Source organism: Siphateles boraxobius, unplaced genomic scaffold (genome assembly GCF_051911475.1).
Source record: "Siphateles boraxobius isolate OS27281-9 unplaced genomic scaffold, OSU_SipBor_1 65, whole genome shotgun sequence".
In the NCBI taxonomy this organism is placed as follows: domain Eukaryota; kingdom Metazoa; phylum Chordata; class Actinopteri; order Cypriniformes; family Leuciscidae; genus Siphateles; species Siphateles boraxobius.
In genome coordinates this window covers 17,071,285-17,091,605 of record NW_027509192.1, presented here as the reverse complement: position 1 = coordinate 17,091,605, position 20,321 = coordinate 17,071,285, and the positions used below count along the sequence as shown (strand labels likewise).

The 20,321-nt window shown below is 45.8% G+C and overlaps 1 protein-coding gene across 1 annotated transcript in view; it reads right to left on the bottom strand.

Annotated features, from left to right (window-relative positions):
• LOC143721285 (uncharacterized) overlaps window positions 1–20,321 on the bottom strand; it is a 223,163-nt gene that overhangs the window by 41,251 nt on the left and 161,591 nt on the right. The window contains exon 6 of the mRNA XM_077211572.1: window positions 16,494–16,559. Within this exon, the coding sequence (XP_077067687.1) occupies window positions 16,494–16,559 (66 nt within the window). The remainder of the gene's footprint in view (window positions 1–16,493; window positions 16,560–20,321) is intronic.

Below are 20,321 nucleotides of genomic sequence, written 5' to 3'. Positions count from 1 at the left end.
TGGAGTTTCTCTTGGGAGACACCCGCTTATAACTCGTTTCCTTCGTGGCACACTGAGGCTGAGGCCAGCAGTTCGTTCGAGGGTGCCGGCCTGGGATCTGGCCATATTATTAGAAGGTCTTTCCCTAGCTCCTCTTGAACCTATCGAAGAAGTTCCTGAGAAGTTTCTCACGTTTAAGACTATCTTTCTTCTTGCTATCTCCTCACTAAAGAGAATCGGAGATTTGCAGGCTCTGTCGGTTTCACCCTCGTGCCTGGAATTTTCGCCTGGCATGGTTAAGGCTTTTCTGCATCCTAGACCCGGTTACGTTCCCAAGGTCCCTACTAATGTTGTTAGACCTACAGTTCTGCAGGCCTTTTGTCCTCCTCCATTTCTGTCATCTGACCAGGAGAAACTTAATTTACTCTGCCCTGTTAGGGCGGTAGACGCCTACGTCCACAGAACTGCCCAGTGGAGGAAGTCAGAACAACTATTTGTGTGCTTTGGGCCACCCAAGAAGGGGTGTCCCGCGTCTAAACAGAGAATGAGCAAGTGGGTGGTCGAGGTTATCTCTCTTGCCTATGAGTCGGCTGGTCAGCCTTCACCTTTGGCTGTACGAGCCCACTCTACCAGGAGTATGGCAGCTTCTAAAGCCTTACTGTCAGGAGTTTCCCTCAGTGACGTTTGTGATGCGGCTGGATGGTCTTCACCGCATACTTTCATTAAGTTCTACGACCTTGACTTAAGTTCTACCCCTGGGGCACAGGTGCTCTCGTCCTCTGTGCGCTAGTTCTCACATGGTGGTCAGTTGGTCCTATGGCGAGGTGGGTATTAGCGTTCCCACAGCGTTTGACGCAGCTCGAGTTCCCTTGAAAGAGAACGTCTCGGTTACGTATGTAACCCTAGTTCCCTGATAGGGAACGAGACGCTGCGTCATTCCACCACACTCCCGGCATTCCCGCTAGCGCTTCCTTCAGGCCTATCAGAAGCTGTTGCGCTTGTGTTTATGGGGTGCTTTATAGTTTCCTGGTCGATGACGTCACCCGCCTATGACGTTCCATCTCTCCATTGGGCTGATTCCATACGTGCTTCATGATGCACAACGCAGGGGCGTTCCCACAGCGTTTGACGCAGCATCTCGTTCCCTATCAGGGAACTAGGGTTACATACGTAACCGAGACGTTTCTTCCACATGACTAAGGCACGTAGGCATCACCGCGTGACCTTGATCATGTGAAATGGATTTCTGGAGAAAATTCCCTTGGTTCTGAGCCAGCACTGCAGGGGTTTCATGTACAGGAGGCCAAAAGTTATTATGTTGCCATGTCTCTGAAACTGTTTCACAGTGAGTGACTGTCCTAGTTTTACCCCATTTACGGCTCAGCGAATCGATGCTATATGAGAAGGGGACAGTTGTGCCTGCATTGTTGTCAAATCCCCAACCACACCTAGAAAAGTGGTCCTCTGAGATGGAAGGAGCACACTCTTTTTGGCGTTGAGTCTCAGCCCCAACCGACATCTTGATGCCGAACTGCCATCTGCTCGGACTAAGCTAAAATCAACGTTGTCGATATAATTCAACACGTGGATTCCCTGGAGTCTCAGTAGAGCCAGAGCTGCATCCACGCATTTCGTGAAACTGCGGGGTGAAAAACCTAGGCTGAAGGGAAGAACACAATATTGGAAGACTTCGCCCCCGAAAGTGAAACTCAGGAACTTCCTGTGATGAGGATGGATGGCTACATGGAAGTACGCGTCCTTCAAGTTTATCGTGACAAACCAGTCCTCGGACTGAATCTGTGACACAATCTGAGTGTAAGCATCTTGAACTTGAGTTTCTGAACCCTGTGGTTTAGTTGGCGCAGGTCTAGAATAGGACGCAATTCTCCATCCTTCTTTGGAGCAATGAAGTAATGGCTGTAAAACCCTGACTCCCTCCTGGGAGGAACCTTTTTTATAGCCTCCTTTCGTAGAAGAGTCTAAACCAGTAGGGAATAACCGAACTGACTGTTCTACCCTCCTCGTAGGATCGTTGGGGTATGCTGACATGCTGACAACGGTGCCCTGAAGCGGCGAACCGGCAGGGAACAACCAAACTGGCAGCACTACGGCCCTCCTCGGAGGGTCGCCCCCTAGAAGGCACCGAGGAGAAACGGGCACCATGTAATGAGGTGGGAACTGTTTCTCCCTAGAGGGGACTGTCCTCAGAAGTCTGACGGCCTCGGCGTCAGCACTTCTTCTTGGTCAAAGCCTTCTTGGAGATAATGACAGTCCTCAGATCTTGTCTATCTTTAGATGGTTTCGAGTGCAACCGCTACCCAGACCCCCCTGAATGTGGAAGAGCTCTAGTGGCGACGCTTGCTTTTGCTGCACTCTGTGGGGACCATAGAGCGGTGAGGAAGAAACTTTTGAAAATGCCACAGCTTTTTTCTTCGCCTCTTGAAACCTCTTGACAACCGTATTGACAGAGTCGCCAAAGATGCCAGAAGGCGAGAGTGGAGCTTCCATAAGGACAGATCTATCTTTATCCTTCATATTAGACATATTCAACCACAGATGTCTCTCCGTGGCCACCAGGGCTGCCATAGACCGGCCAACTGATTTAGCCGTCTCTTTGGTGGCCCGAAGAGACAGATCTGTAGCGCGACACAATTCTCGAATCGGTCCGCGCTTACTTACTCACTTCAATCAAGGTACCTTAGCAGGTAAGCCTGATATACTTGCAATATAGACACAGAGTGCAAGCATGCTGCAACCTGACTTGCTGCCAAATACGCTTTACCCACCAGCTTTGATGTAGCTTTGAGAGGCTTGGGGGTGTAATGTTGGGGATTTTAGTGATGATGCAGACTCAGGAGAGAGATAGCTCGGAAGTGTCTCAAGGCAGAGGCATCGTCATATAACCATGTTGTTTCAACCCGTATAAATTACTATAATTAGATGTTTGTGTGGTGAAAACAAGATATGAGACCAGTTTCTTCCATGATTCCTCCACTGAGGTGCGGAGATCGGGAAAAAATGGCAGTCCCCAGTGAGGAGGCTTTGATCTGGATGGCAAAAAAACTTTCATCCAGCAGGCTTTTTTTTCGAACCTCCTGTTTCTCGGCTGGCCGATCAATGTCTAATTTAGCTACAACACGAGTAACAACCTCCAATACCTCCTCATAAGCAGGGGTATGAGGTGGCAAATCCTCAAAATTCCCTGCATCAATGCTTACAATATCAAGATCCTCAGAACTGGATAATTGTAACACTGGTACCTCGCCCCAGGGAGACAAGGCACTGGATCTGGCAGATAAAGGCAGAGATAGGGCTGGGCCCATCTCAAACCAGATATCAGATTCATTTGCGAACCGAAGCGTCCTCCTCGAAGAACGCCCAGCAGGAGCGGAGTGTCCTCATGGACAGCTTATCGCAATGCTCACAGTCAGCCCCCTCGAGAACTGACTGGGCATGCTCCACTCCCAAACAAGCCACACACAGTTCACGTTTGTCCCTACCCATAAGGAAACGAGGGCAAGAAACAGCACACTGCTTAAACTGCTGCTTGTTCGCCATATTATATATATAGTGATTGTGCAAAGACAAAATAACACCAAATAGACAGAGACAGTATCACAGAGAGCACTTGCTGAAGACACAGAAGCTAGCGCGGTCTGTTTCTGGGTATGCTTTATAGTTTCCTGGTCTGTGACGTCACCTGCCTATGACGTCTCGTCACATCATTGGACTGATTCTTCACATGCTTCATGACGCAATCACTCAGGGCCGTTCCCACAACATCTCGATGCAGCTTGAGTTCCCTTGAAAGGGAACAGGTAAGTCACGTATAAGTGGTATTCAATTTCATTCAGAAATTATACTGATGAATAAATACTATAATGTTGGCCCACTACAAACATAGCTATACGCTATTTTGGTTTCCCTCACTCCACAACAAATCCTTTAAATTTAACAGTACTAAGAACAGAACAAAAAATGGAAAAACATAAGTAATAAACAAGCCAAAACGAAATAATTTAAAGCGAAACTGAAAGTAACCAGTGTTGGGCTCAAGTAGCCTAACTCTCTAATTCGAATCCAAATGTTTCCATATTTGCGATGTATTTGGATGCTAAACTATTATTTATCATATGCTTTGTACTTCACTTCACTCACATTCCAATATCGACAGAAAAATAATCCTCTTTATATGCCCAAAAATGTGCGTGGAAACCCCACAGTGGAGCTGTGCTCCACAATTGTTAATTGACTATTTTATTTTGATAATGAACAGGCTTCGAATTTAAAGTTTGCAATGCTGGAATATGTTATAGGAAACGCGATAGGATACATAAAAACATACTCCATCATTTTGGTAATTCAGATAAGAGTAGGACATCGAAACTGCAAATTGTTAACTTTTTTTTTGTGTACACTCACAATAAAACAAGATTGTGCTTTTGTAAAATAAAGAAAACAAAAAGGATGTGCTTTTTGTCGTCTCGGTTTCCTTTCTGTCAACTTGTTTGTGAAGCACTGCGCCTCACAAAAATGAATCAAACTCAGCAGGATCCGGTCGCACAGTTTTTCTTTCGTTTTGTTAATCTGCTAATTATTTAATTCAAATATATTTTGTGTATATATTCCTTTTATATAGGGCTATAGACTATGTTTTTATTAAAACATTTTTTTTTGTTGTGATGTAACTCCATTTTCCTTAAATCATCTTGACGACCCATTTTTTAAGTGGGGTTTGAAAATTATTGGGTTACTTTACACGTAGTAAGAGCTTTTAGAATAATACAAAACCTATAGAAATGAAACAACTGAATTGACAAAAAGGACAGCCATAAAAATCTTCCTAACACTCCAACCACCCCCACAATAAAATTAAATTCTCCCACAATTCTGAAGGCCAGCTAAACAAAACAACATGTAATTTACTAGTGTTTCTGACAAAATAGTAATTGCTGTAGTCTATTTAAAAGTGTTTAACTGATTTGAATGAATTATTACGTTTTACTGATTCACTAACTCGCATATAAATACTCCAATTGTTTCATTACTGGATGAATCAGTAGCTTTAAATGAATCTCTTGAATGAATGATTCAATGACAAATATTTTTTTTAAACAGTTACTTGTTGCCATCTGGTGATGTAACAATGTAATTGCTCCAATAATTTTTGTCAAGTAAAAGTTCAACATTTAAACATATTTTGATCGTTGACATCAGTATATGCAAACTGTAAACTTTTATCCCAGTATTGCTGTGATAATTTTAATATTTTTAATGTCAAAACAGATCAGCACAAAACGATTATGCACATCGCAGGAGCAGAATGATGTGCTTAAGCCGCCTTTCCACTGCAAAAGACATTCGCATACGGGTGTTGCATTTCGCCTCCTAGAGGCAGTCGCACGGAACTTTGAAATTGGTAGTTAAGCAACTGTACCTTGGCTTATTCAGCATGGTAAAATAATTATAATGAATGTAATGAATGTATGAATATATCCACACAAAACAAATTACCATCAATAGATCTAATATAAGAATATAGTAAATTGTATAGAGCTAATCAACATAAATATTGATTTAATAATTATTTCTGCCATAATTATTAATAACTGCCATTTTACAGAAATAGTGTTTACAGAATAACATTGAATTGTTAAAATAATAGTAATTCTAGCTTTGCGCTCATAGTTGTGATTAGAATACCACATCAGATCTGGTCGGCCGGAAATCAGTTTGCGGCAGAAAATAAAATAAATTCAACGCATTCGAAGCCCAAGTCGGATTCAAAATTGCCACATATGGATATTATCGGAACTTTACACTTAGTTCCCGCCAACAGCTGTCCTTTTTCGTGTGCAGTGGAAAGGCGACTTTAAGCAACATGGAGTCACAGAAGGGGCGCGTAAGATGGCGCTGTGAGCACAGGTGTTGAGACAGCGCCCATCAACAAAGTTGATTTTAAGCAATAAAACAGACTTTTTGATTTTAGTCTGCGCCTTATTTGGATGTTATGTGCTATTCGGGCGTTACGGTTTGTTTACGTTTGAGAAAACTTCAACTGATAAGAAAAGGAAGAATTATGCGACGAAGAACAAGAAAGAAATTGTTGTTGACACGGAAGCATCGTCAGACATTTCTGCTTCTGCCTTCAACGTCCTTGTTGAAAGCTGTCACGATTGCTATGATCCTGGTCAGAAAATGGAATTTTCGGTGATGTCAGAAGTAGATTTCCCCTCGCTCCCTGATACTCCTGTGAAGCCTCCCTCAAAGAAAGGCCGAGGTGAGTCTGCTGACGACATTATTACTAAACTTTCTGAGCTCATCAAAACACGGTCTGATAGGCTGGAGTCGATGGTTACGGTCAACACTTGTCACATTGCCGGATTGACAGAAAAGCTGAACTGTGTGATGATGTGAATGAGGTGAAGACCAAGTTTCCCAAGTCGAGTCGGCACTGTTGAAAAAGGACAATCGGATCGGTGCATAATTGGAGTCACGCATCACTGAATTGGAGCAGTATTCCAGACGTTGGAATTTGAAATTACACGGCGTGTCAGAAAATATTGATGAGAAAAGTGTTAGGAAAGAAGTGGTTGGTATTTGTCAGAAATTACTATCAGAACACGTTGACCGTCTTCCGGATGTGATCGACACTGTGCATCGTGTTGGTCTGAAGAAAATTAATTCTGGCCGCATTGTAATCATCCAGTTCTCTTCGCGTCTACACAGAGCAGCAGTATGGGCGGCAGCCAAAAACTCTGCTTATCTACGGGAAAACGGTCTGCGTTTCAGAGAGGATCTTTGCAAGGCCGACAGAGATAGTAGAATGAAGTTGTGGTCATTAGTCGATGAGGCACGGAAAGCAGGAAAGTTTGCCTACTATGTAGCTGGTCGGGCCTTCGTGGTGAAAAAATAGATCTTTCCGCCAGGCTGAATTCTCTTGACTTTGAGATAAGGTATTCTGTTTATATGTTTGCTAAAAAAAAAAAAAAAAAGCTTTTCCTTTTCATCACCGCTAATTTTTTCCTTTACCTCGAGTTGAATTTAATACTGGTAATTTTTTGCAAAAGGTCATCTTTGACCAGGACCATATTTTCATTATGTCAAGAGTCGATAGCTAATGTTCATATTTTGTCCGGTTATACCTACGAAACGTCCTCGGGTTACGACTGTAACCCTTGTTCCCTGAGAAAGGGGAACGCCCTTAGCGTTACGCATCTGAAGTGTGAATGAAACTAATCCAATACTGATTGGTGTTGCATCATGACGTAACATCTGACGGCATACATGGAAGCTACAAAGGCACGCCGGCACACAACAGAGTTAGCTCATGCGATGAAGCAAGTCGCTCCCAGGCAGGGGAAGGCGTGGCGAAGGGACACACTTCTTGTTCCCTTTCTCAGGGAACAAGGGTTACAGTCGTAACCCGAGGACGTTCCTTTTCGAGGGAACTCGGACTGCGTCGAATGACACTTTGGGGAAACAAGTCCCCACTATGCCACAACGCGCCCTGCCTGTCCTAGTGTGAAGCTGCTCACAGGCACACTTAGGACGAGAGCAAGAGAGTGCCAGGCGTAGACGGGATGTCCAGACTGTAAAACCTAATAAAGGTGTTGGGGGTGGCCCATCCTGCTGCCTCGCAGACCTCTTTGATTGGGGCCCCCCGAGAGGGGGCTCTAGAGGACGCCATGCCTGTGGTTGAATGAGCCCTCACGGCCAAAGGTGAAGGCAGATTGCTCACCTGGTAGGCCAAGGAAATAGCACGGACAATCCAGTTGCTGATGATCTGTTTGGAGGCGGGAAGACCCTTCTTGGGCGACCCAAAACACACCAGCAACTGGTCTGACTTCCGCCATGAAGAGGACCTCTGAATGTAAATTTTTAGAGCTCTGACAGGGCAGAGCAGATGAACTCTCTCCTCATCCGCCGTCACGTGAGGTGGAGGATGAAAAGCCTGCAGAACCGTAGGCCATGCAGCATTAAATGGCACCTTAGGCAAATAGCCCGGCCTAGGATGTAGGATTGGCTTTAATGTCGCCTGGAGCAAACTCCAGGCACCCGTTAGATATAGAGAGCGCCTGGAGATCTCCTACCCTCCTCAGAGAAGTAATGGCCAACAGAAATACCACCTTCAGGGAAAGGTTCTTGGCCTCAGCCGACTCCAGTGGTTCGAAGGGGGCCTCGGCCAGCCCTTCGAGAACCACTGCCAGGTCCCATGTGGGAACCCTGGTACGGGCCGCAGGTCTCATCCTCCAAGCCCCACGGAGGAAACCTACGACCAACTGCTGTCTCCCAAGAGGCCCATCACACAGAGGAGCGTGGAAAGACGCAATGGCAGCCACGTACACCTTGAGTGTGGACGGGGTAAGACCAGCTGAAAAGCGATCTTGGAGGAACTCCAGAACTGAAGCCACTGGATCCACCTCACGCTCTCTACACCAATTGGTAAAGACATTCCACTTTAAGCCGTACAATTTCCTCGTGGAGGGAGCTCTAGAGCTTAGTAAGGTCTCCACTACACCAGCTGATAGGCTGGCCTCTAGGTACTATAGGTACAGCTTCCATAGCTCGGGTTGAGGGTGAAATATTGAGCCCTCTGCCTGTGTCAGCAGGTCCCTCCTGAGGGGAATCTCCCACGGAGGGCCGTCTAGGAGCGATACAATGTCTGAGAACCATACTCGGGCCGCCCACAACGGGGCTACCAGCAGTAGACTGATCCCGTCGCGACGGACCCTCTCTAAAACTCCCGGGAGCAGAGCGATCGGGGGAAATGCATACAGACGGAGCCTCGGCCACGTCTGCACCATGGCATCCAACCCCAGCGGGGCTGGATGAGTGAGGGAAAACCACAGTGGAAAGTGGGTTGTCTCTCGAGACGCGAATAGGTCCACTTCCACTGGGCCAAACCTCTGAGATATTGACTCCACCACCTCGGGGTGGAGTCTCCATTCCTCGGGCCTCAGCCCCTGTCTCGACAGGATGTCTGCTCCCTGATTTTGACTCCCTGGGATGTATGTTGCTCTTATAGATAACAGTTTCCCCTGGGACCACAGGAGGATTTGATGCGCTAGACTGCATAGAGGGCGAGACCTCAGCCCCCCCTGATGGTTTAAATAGGCCACTACCGATATATTGTCTGACCTCACAAGGACATGATGACCTTTGAGGTCCGGCAGGAACTTCCTCAGAGCTTGGAACACCGCCAACATCTCCAGGCAGTTTATGTGCCAGGAGGAATGATGGTCCTGCCATAGGCCTGTCGTAAAGCGGCCATCCATGACCGCGCCCCAGCCCCTGAGGGAGGCGTCTGTCGAAACGGCTTTCCGGCGACATGACGCTCCCAACACTGGACCTTGGGACAGAAACCAAGCTTTTTTCGTGGTTCTCTGGGCTGGTGTCAACATGCTCTTTTTCGTGTTGAGTCTCAACCCTAGGCTTTGGATGTGGGCGAGGACGACATCTCGATGCCGAACCGCCAGCTCTTGTGACTGGGCCAGAATCAACCAGTCGTCGATATAATTGAGTACCCTGATGCCCTGGAGCCTCAGGGGTGCTAGAGCTGCATCCATACATTTGGTAAATGTGAGTGGGGAGAGAGCTAGGCCGAACGGAAGAACCCGATATTGGTACGCTTCGCCCCCGAAAACGAACCTCAGGAACTTCCTGTGAGATGGAAGGATGGATATGTGGAAGTATGCGTCCTTTAGATCTATCATGACAAACCAATCCTCGGATTGAATTTGACTCACAATGATGGGAATAGTGAGCATCTTGAACCTGAATTTCCTCAGAGAACGATTCAAGTGTCTGAGATCTATTATTGGACGCAACGCCCCCCATCCTTTTTGGGAACTATAAAGTAGCGATTGTAAAACCCGGACTCCCTGTCTGGTGGAGGAATACCTTCTATAGCCTCCTTTACCGGCTGGAAGTTTACTTCTTGTTCCAATATCCGACCCTGAACTGGGTCGACTACAGTCCAGACCACCCTGTTGAACCTTGGTGGGCGGAAACCGAATGGAAGCCTGTACCCCTTTTGAATGGTGCACAGGGCCCAGGGAGAAATATTCGTGAGATTTTTCCATGCATCGAAATATTTTACCAAAGGAACCAGGCTCTCGAGCCTGGCTACGGGTATCAATCGGGATTCGTTCTCGGGCCCCTGAAGGGGATCTCCGACAGGGTTTCGACCGAAAACGATTCTCGATGGGCGGACGCGATTGCTGCCTGGCTGCAAGCCTGTGGGGCAGACAGAGCAGCGTGCGTTCACTGGAAACCGATGTGTCCCGAAGCGTACTTAAAGGTGGGATACAGACATCGACTTCCTGAGGGCTCTTTTGGTTTGCCTGTGGGGCAGACAGAGCAGCGTGCGTTCGCTGCTCATCATTTTAATTCCTCAGAATTAAATACAGCCATAAACACTGTATAAGTGAAACACGGTCTGAATGGTAGGCTGAATTAAAATATCTAACTTCCTTAAAGTCAGATAAAATTTCATAATTTTAATTTCTTAAAATTATATGCAGCCATAATTACCAGACATACTGTTTTGTGTTATAGGCTACAGTCTCGTAATCTACACTGCCTCGGCTAACGCGAGATTCGAGTTGTTATATATTTGGCTTTCATCCCTCAAGAAGAAAGTCGACAGGTGCGAGGCTGAAACATCCGACAGCCCACGGATATGCGCGTTGAGATATTTCTCAATGAACAACTGCCAGCTCTCTCAGGACTTTTTAAAAAGAATTTAAAACAATTTAAAACTGAAAGCCATTTTTTTATTTGCCAAACATAAAACAGATTTTTGTTTTCTTAAAGAAACTCACAGCATCTCTGAGAATGTGCCTTTTTGGAAATCCCAGTGGGGAAATTACATTTTTTGTTCTCCTGCTTCTCAACGCTCTGCGGGTGTCTGTACACTCAAGAACTTATTCGCTGGAAAACTTCCTTATACATACGTCGATACTAATGGACATTATGTGTGTCATGTTATTCAAATTCAAATTTTATTTTATTGTAATAAACATTTATGGGTACAATTCAAAGGCAGACAATTATGTTCTTTTAGATAGGATAGAAGAGAGAATTGTTCCTTGGTTAACCAAATTCCCTAATGCACATATACTCTTGGCTGGTGACATTATTATCACATTAGATAATGTGATTGATAGATGGCCTCCAGGATCTTGTTCTAATACAAATGCAAAGCTTAAAATGTTTAAATCTGATTGACGCTTGGAGAATTAAACATCCCCATAACAACTTTTACCTGGTGTAATAATTCAAGGTCTAAGCAATCGAGAATAGATTTATGGTTAGTTTCCCACGTGCTTGAAGACAATTTCAGTGCTGATATTCTATCTACCCCTTTAACTGATCATAAAGTAGCTGATCATAATACTGCTAAACTCAAAAGAGCCCAAGAAGAGGACATCATTTACATCATTAGTACTTGTGTCACGGGGTGGTTCAGGGAAGACAGAAGCTGACGATATAATCCAAAAACGAGTTTAATTCAAAAGAAAGGCAGACAGGCAAACAGGTGCGACAGCGTGTAAAACACAAACAATAACGGACACTGAACTGAAGACAGACAGGAACTTAAATACACAATAATGATTACCACAAACGACAGGCAGCTGTGAGGAAGGTGATCAGTGTCCATGGATACAGATTGGTGGCGGGAAACTCAGACAGGAGAACACACGTGGAAAATCAAAACAAACAGAAAGTCAAAAGAAGCCTAATGATGACATAACGCCCCTCTCCGGCAAGCGGAGGGGAGACCGGAGGAGGTTCTGGCGGTGGAAGACGTGATGAGGAAGTGCAGGAGAGAGGCTGGAGTGACAGGATGAGGTGCAGTGAGGGGATGACGACGATCCCCTGATGGCACGGATGGAGATGGCCTGGTGTCGCAGACCCAGAGCCGTCCAGTACCGACAGCCCACGGCAGAGTAGACGGAGGGAAGAGACCAGGTGGCGAAGAGGCTGATGGTAGCTGGGGGATGACCAACGGAGACTCGGCGGGAGGACCCATCGGCGCAGACGGAGAGCCGGTGGTCTCCAACATAGCGCTGGACTGGGAGACCCCGGCGACATCGCGGCGATGAGTGCTGGAGATGGAGCCAGAGTACCCGAGAGCAGAGGCGGAGTCAGAGTGAGGGAGGACAGAGGTGATGCCGAGGGGAAGGAGGAGCCCGCTGTAGCCGAAGGGGTGAAGGGATGGAGGGAACCACGATTGGTTGATTCTAGCTCAATCGGAGCATCAGGCGGCTCGGCATCGAGATGTCGTTCTCGCTCATATCAAGAAACTGGGGTTGAGGCTCAATGCCAAGAAAAGTGTGCTATCTCCACTACAGAGGACCACTTTTCTGGGTGTGATCTGGGATTCGACGACGATGCAGGCACGCCTGTCTCCTGCTCGTATCGCTTCGATTCTCACGGCCGTAAAACAAGCAAAGCTAGGTCAGTCACTCACTGTCAAACAGTTTCAGAGATTGTTAGGTCTGATGGCAGCAGCATCCAACGTTATTCCTTGCGGCCTGTTGTACATGAGACCGTTACAGTGGTAGCTGGACCAAGGGGTTCTCCCCGAGGGGAAACCCGTTCCGCATGATCAGGGTTACGCGACGTTGTCTTCGCGCCCTGGCCATGTGGAAAGAACCTTGGTTCCTTTCCCATGAGCCCGTGCTGGGAGCCCCCTGTCGTCGTGTAACGCTAACGATGGATGCCTCCCTCACGGGCTGGGGGGCGATCATGAGTGGTCCCAGGGGAAGCTTCTTTCATTGAGGGCGATTTATATCCCAGGGTATCTAAATCAGGGGGCAGACATCCTGTCGAGGCAGGGGCCGAGGCCCGGGGAATGGAGACTCCACCCCGAGGTGGTGGAGCTCCTATGGAATCATTTCGGTCGTGCCGAGGTAGACCTGTTTGCATCCAAGGAGCATTGTCCACTGTGGTTCACTCTAAGCCATCCAGCCCCTCTGGGGTTGGACGCTATGGTACAGGCGTGGCCGAGGTCACGTCTGTGCACATTTCCCCCGATTGCTCTACTCCCAGGAGTTCTGGAAAGGGTTCGCCGGGACGTGGTCAGTCAACTGTTAGTAGCCCCGTACTGGCCGGCCCGAGTATGGTTTTCGGACCTAATATCTCTCCTCGACGGCTCTCCTCTGGAGATTCCGATCAGGAGGGACCTTCTCTCTCAGGCGAGTGGGTCGATCCTTCACCCCCGCCTAGAACTATGGAAGCTATGGGCTTGGCCTCTGAGGGGGCCCATCTTATAGAATCTGGTCTCTCGACCGAGGTCGTTGAGTCCATCCTCCATTCCAGAGCTCCGGCCACTAGGAAATTATATGCTTTGAGGTGGAAACTTTTCTTCTCATGGTGTGGAGAGCACCGGTTGGACCCAGTTAACTGCCCAGTGGGTGCAGTGCTGGAATTCCTGCAGGAGCGTTTTTCCACAGGGTTATCCCCCTCCACAATTAAGGTGTATGTGGCGGCCTTATCTGCTTACCATGTCCCTTTGACTGGAGTCTCTCTGGGGAGACACCCACTTATATCTCGTTTCCTTCGTGGCACTTTGAGGCTGAGGCCAGCAGTTCGCACGAGGGTGCCGACTTGGGACCTGACCATCGTTATAGAAGGCCTCTGCCTTGCTCCTTTCGAGCCCATTGAAGAGGTTTCTGAGAAATTCATTACTCTCAAAACTATCTTTCTGCTTGCTATTTCTTCTTTAAAAAGAATTGGGGATATTCAAGCTCTCTCGGTGGCTCCCTCATGCTTGGAATTCTCACCTGGCATGGTAAAAGCTTTTCTCCATCCTAGACCGGGCTATGTTCCTAAGGTCCTAACTAATGTGGTTAGGCCAATTGTGCTGCAAGCCTTCTGTCCTCCTTTTCTGACGTCTGACCAGGAGAAGCTTAATCTGCTCTGCCCAGTTAGGGCTTTAGATGCTTATGTCCACAGAGCTGCCCCGTGGAGAAAGTCTGAACAGTTGTTTGTTTGCTTTGGACCACCCAAAAAGGGGTGTCCTGCGTCTAAGCAGAGAATGAGCAAGTGGGTGGTCGAGGCCATCTCTCTTGCTTACCAGTCGGCTCGTCAGCCTTCACCCTTGGCTGTACGAGCTCACTCTACTAGGAGTATGGCTGCCTCTAAGGCTCTTTTGTCAGGAGTCTCTCTTCAGGACGTTTGTGATGCGGCAGGCTAGTCCTCACCGCATACATTCGTCAGATTTTACCATCTTGACCTCAGCTCCACTCCAGGGGCTTCGTCCGTATGCGCGCCCTGACTTCACACGGCGGACACTTGCTCGTATGGCGACGTGGGTATTGGCGTTCCCACAGCGTTTCAAGCAGCTCGAGTTCCCTGATAGGGAACGTCTCTGGTTACGTATGTAACCCTAGTTCCCTGAAGGGAACGAGACGCTGCGTGTCTATGCCATACTCCCGGCATGCCCGAGATCACTTGCCTCAGTCTATCAGAAGCTGACGCGCTTGTGTTTTGGGGGTGCTTTATAGTTTCCTGGTTGATGACGTCACCCGCCTATGACGTTCCGTCTAGCCATTTGGATTGATTTCATACGTGCTTCATGACGCACTCACGCAGGGGCGTTCCCACAGTGTTTCACGCAGCGTCTTGTTCCCTTCAGGGAACTAGGGTTACATACGTAACCAGAGACGTTTTTTGAACTGAAATGTAATAATTGTTGATGGGGGGAATGCTGTGATATATGGACATTTAAAGAAATAAAAACGAACATTTACGAAATATTACTTACAATCTAACAATGGCATATGTTCATACAATTCATATTTGTCTTACAATCAAAGTATTATTGTTAGAAGAATAACTTATATTATGTTACATTATAAACATTTTAACTGGTAGGTGCTGATGTTTGATACTCAGGACGTGATTTGAAATACTGAAGTACCTATTACGTGTTACAGTAAAACAGGATACTTTCTAAGGATGTGTAAAGACAACTGTACATGAATATTTCTTGAGCATGAGGATGTCAATAAAATACTGATGTAATTTTCCTATTATCATTTTTACTCAAATGTCCATGAATAAACATACTCACTTGTAGAAGCTGATGTTTGATTAGTTGAAGAGATTGTAGTGGCAGTGGCTGCTGGAATATTTGAATATAGAAAGAATTAATACAGTTTCAATGTGTCATACTTGTTATGCTTACAAGGATATTTTTATTTAATACAATAACATTCTGCATTACAATAATTACTATTATAAGAACATGACAAACAGTAAATAATTTTGTCAAAACAGTTTATTTTTCCAATGACTTAGTTTGTTAGTTCCTGTTTTCCCTGTGTCTATTTTATTCCCGTGGTGACAGATTGTCTTCACCCGTGTCTTGTTTAGTTTCTCTTTATCCTGTGTGCCAGTAAACTGCGTTAATACAGTTTTTTCAACTGAAATGTCATAATTGTCTATCTATATTAATTACATCTCGTAGGTGCTGCTGTTTGATACAATTATCATAATAAAACTTAATTGGTAATGAAAATTAATAAAATAGAGCTATTAGTTTACACAGTTGTCCGTGAACAATACTCACTTATAGAAGTTGTTTCAGCAGATGTTTGAGAGACAGTTGAAGAATTGCTTGTAGTGACAGGGGATGCTGTGATTTTTGGACATGTAAAGAAATAAAAGCAAACATTTACAAAATATTACTTACAAGCTAACAATGGCATATGTTCATACAATTCATTTTTGTCTTACAATCAAAGTATTAATGTTAGAAGAATAACTTATAGTATGTTACATTATAAACATTTTAACTGGTAGGTGCTGATGTTTGATACTCAGGACGTGATATGAAATACCGAAGTACCTATTACGTGTAACAGTAAAACAGAATAACTTTCTAAGAATGTGTAAAGACAACTGTACATGAATATTACTTGAGCATGAGGATGTCAATAAAATACTGATGTAATGTTCCTATTATCCTGTTTACTCAAATGTCCATTAATAAACATACTCACTTGTAGAAGCTGATGTTTGATTAGTTGAAGAGATTGTAGTGGCAGTGGCTGCTGGAATATTTGTATATAGAAAGAATTAATGCAGTTTCAATGTGTAATACTTGTTATGCTTACAAGGGTATTTTTATTTAATACAATAACATTCTGCATTACAATAATTACTATTATAAGAACATGACAAACAGAAAATAATTTTGTCAAAACAGTTTATTTTTCCAATGACTTAGTTTGTTAGTTCCTGTTTTCCCTGTGTCTAGTTTATTCCCGTGGTGACAGATTGTCTTCATCTGTGTCTTGTTTAGTTTCTCTATATCCTGTGTGCCTGTAAACTGCGTTAATACAGTTTTTTCAACTGAAATGTCATAATTGTCTATCTATATTAATTACATCTCGTAGGTGCTGCTGTTTGACACAATTATCATAATACAACTTCATTGGTAATGAAAATTAATAAAATACAGCTATTAGTTTACACAGTTGTCCGTGAACAATACTCACTTGTAGAAGTTGTTTCAGCAGATGTTTGAGAGACAGTTGAAGAATTGCTTGTAGTGACAGGGGATGCTGTGATATATGGAAATGTAAAGAAATAAAAGCAAACATTTACGAAATATTACTTACAAGCTAACAATGGCATATGTTCATACAATTCATTTTTGTCTTACAATCAAAGTATTATTGTTAGAAGAATAACTGGTAACACTTTACGGTAAGGGTACATGAATTATCATGAATTCATGTATAAATTCATGCATGAATTCTGCATTCATTCATGCATTAATATCTCATGAATCATCAGGAACTAACACGAGTTCAACGTTTTTCATTCATGATTTCATGGATGAACAACACCTTAATTAAAAAACATTAACTAAGATGAGCACATCATCATGAATTATGATTTATTACGCATGATCATTATGTTTTCTTTGTTCTTTGTCTAGGTCAGTGACCTAGTCACCAATTTAGTTGAGGGGCCACACACATGATGAAGTCATTGGTAGATAATGCTTAGTTAATGATGACTACTGTATTGGACAGACCCCAAAATAGACCAATCGCAACTCATAGCACACAAATTCTGTTGACATTCAAATACAGTAGTCATCATTAACTAAGCATTATCTATCAATGACTTCATAATGTGTGTGGCCCCTCAACTAAAGTGGTGACTAGTCCTTTGAAACACTGATGAACAATGTGCTATTAATGGTGGCATAACTGTGAACAAAGAAAACATCACGATCATGCGAAATAAATCATAAATCATGATGATTTGCTCATCTTACTTAATGTTTTAATTAAGGTGTTGTTCATCCATGAAGTCATGAATGAAAAATGTTGAACTTGTGTTAGTTCCTGATGATTCATGAGATATTAATGCATGAATGAATGCAAAATTCATGCATGAATTTATGATAATTCATGTACCCTTACCTTAAAGTGTTACCGAATAACTTGTATTATGTACACATTATAACTGGTAGACGCTGATGTTTGATACTCAGGATGTGATTTGAAATACCGAAGTACCTATTATGTGTAACAGTAAAACGATACTCGGTTACTAACGTAACCTCGGTTCTCTCTAGAAGCGGGAACGAGTATTGCGTAAGCTAGCTTACGCTACGGGTAAAGTCATCTTTGCTTGAGATATTGAAGCCAAAAATTATCCTTAATTTTGTATTTATTGTCAACGCAGTGCAGCAGCCAGCAGACCTAGAGCAGGCCATCTTGCGTGCCCATTGGCTGCCCTGCGGCAACTGCTGCAGCCTACCACTGAGCCTCGCGCGTGACGTCACATCCAATGAGGGCGCTTCGCGCCCTTACACGTCATAGCCCGGCAAAATGGGGGTGGCTTAGCGTATAAAAGCCAGGCTCGTAGGCTGCGTCACTGGTTTCATTAGCTGAAGCAAAAAACGCTCGTGGAGCCTGCACGGTCAGGTTACTCAATACTTGTTCCCTCTTCTAGAGAGAACCGAGGTTACATTAGTAACCGAGTATCGTTCTCTTACGAGAGGTTGCTTACGCTACGGGAACCCATTGTCAACACCGTGCGCGCCCAGCCTCCACTTCTTGAGTCCCAGGGATTCCCGGGGAATATAGATAAGTGGGAACAGGTGGCCGGCAAAGCGGGCCAGCACATGTTATAAGCACAAACAGGGTATACAGAGCGGCGTTGCTGGTCCATATAACTATTCACCATATAGTTCAGCTCAACCAGGAGAGCTTCTTTATGTCATCATTTTACCTTCATAGTTTCACATGTGACGTCCCGATTGCTTGAACGGGGAACATTTGAGATAACTTTGTGATGCGCTAGCAACGCCGGGCGTTTATTAGTAAGCATGAGCACTCGTAAGCGGGAACGTAACTTACATTCATAGCCATGCGCGCGCCCTCGGATCTCGAATACGGTGGCTCGCTGACAGCAATGGCTGGCTGTATCACTTATGCCGTCCCGATTGCTTTGAATGGGGAACGTTTTGTGATAATATTGTGCGCGAGCGGAGCCTGGGGCGAAGCGTTTGTCAGTAAGCGTGAGCGCTCGTAAGCGGGCACGTAACTTACATTCATAGCCATGCGCGCACGCCCTCTTATCTCGGTAACGGCGGCTCGCTGACAGCTGTAACTACCTGTATCACTTGTGATGACCCGATTACTGGGAATGGGGAACATTACGTAGCGATATTTATCGTGAGCGGAGCCTGGGGCGAAGTGTTTTTCAGTAAGCGTGAGCGCTCGTGGGCGGGCACGTGACTTACATTCATAACATGGCCGCTGTGAGGCTGTTGCCGTGTAACAGAGCGGGGAGCGAGTAGATGTGAGCACAGATTTGTGGGCACATTCTCTACATATAACACTCGAGCGGCATTTGCCAGCTTTATGAGAGTGGGCTCTGTGAGTGTGAGAGACACGGGGGTAACGTGCTTGCGTGTAGGGGTGAACACTGAGATGTGGGCACATTGCTACACTTAGAGCACCACGGCATGAGCCGGATAACCAGAAGTTATACTCTTGAGATTTTGCAGGCGAGCGGGTTGCATTACCGGCTCGTTGGCTGCCGAATACATCGCTGCAGTAGCCTTTTCTAAGGGGACTGACAGGACGAGATGTTTCAATGGTGGTCCGGCCACGGCGGGACTCAACCATCTTTTGAGAGATTTGTCTGGGTCGCCGTAGCAATGGCGGTTGTGTGCAGGCGAGCGGGTTGTATTACAGGCTCGTTGGCTGCCGAATACGCCGCTGCAGTAGCTTTTGTAGCTTTCCTGGATCGAGGAGGAGGCGGAGTGATGAGAACTTGACCACTCCTCGCTGTCCGATGTCAGGATGGAACAGCTGTCACCTAGGTCTGTTCCTTCAGCTTTCATCCCCTGAGGCGGCGGCAGTGCGGGCCAAAGCCGGCAGGTGCACGTCCGGGAGGGGCGGAGAAGGAGAGAGAGAAGCTGGCGGGATGTAACGTAATCCGGCGAGCTCCGGGGTGACAGTATCCACAGCGAAGGCCTCGAGTCGAGCCCGCAGGGTCGACTGCGGAAGCGCTTCCCATGTTCCGGCCCAGGCAGAGAGCGCAGATCACATGGCGGTCTCTGGCGCTGGGCGGGGCTCAGCACGAGCCACAGGAAATGCGAGACATTTTTAGAATAACGGCTCGCGTTCTTTCTGAAAGTGAGTGTCGCAGCGGCGAACACAGAAAGCAATAGCATTAAAATGATATGGCGTAGCAGGCACGGAAGGCTGAAGGCGGCGAAGACGGCCGGCTTCCTCAGGCTCTTTCCTCTGCTTGCTGGTCGCTGGTTTCACCGGTGCCGGCGGCGCCGGCTTCTCTCAGAGTCCAGCGATGCGGAGAGCTTCGCTGAAGATGAGGAAATCAGTGACGCAGCCTACGAGCCTAGCTTTTATACGCTAAGCCACCCCCATTTTGGCAGACTATGACGCGTAAGGGCACGAAGCGCCCTCATTGGACATGACGTCACGCGCGAGGCTCAGTGGTAGGCTGCAGCAGTTGCCGCAGGGCAGCCAATGGGCACGCAAGATGGCCTGCTCTAGGTCTGCTGGCTGCTGCACTGCGTTGACAATAAATAAAAAATTAAGGATAATTTTTGGCTTCAATATCTCGAGCAAAGATGACTTTACCCGTAGCGTAAGCTAGCTTATGCAATACGAGAGAACCTCTTGTAAGAGAACAGAATAACTTTCTAAGGATGTGTAAAGACAACTGTACATGAATATTACTTGAGCATGAGGATGTCAATAAAATACTGATATAATTTTCCTATTATCATGTTTACTCAAATGTCCATGAATAAACATACTCACTTGTAGAAC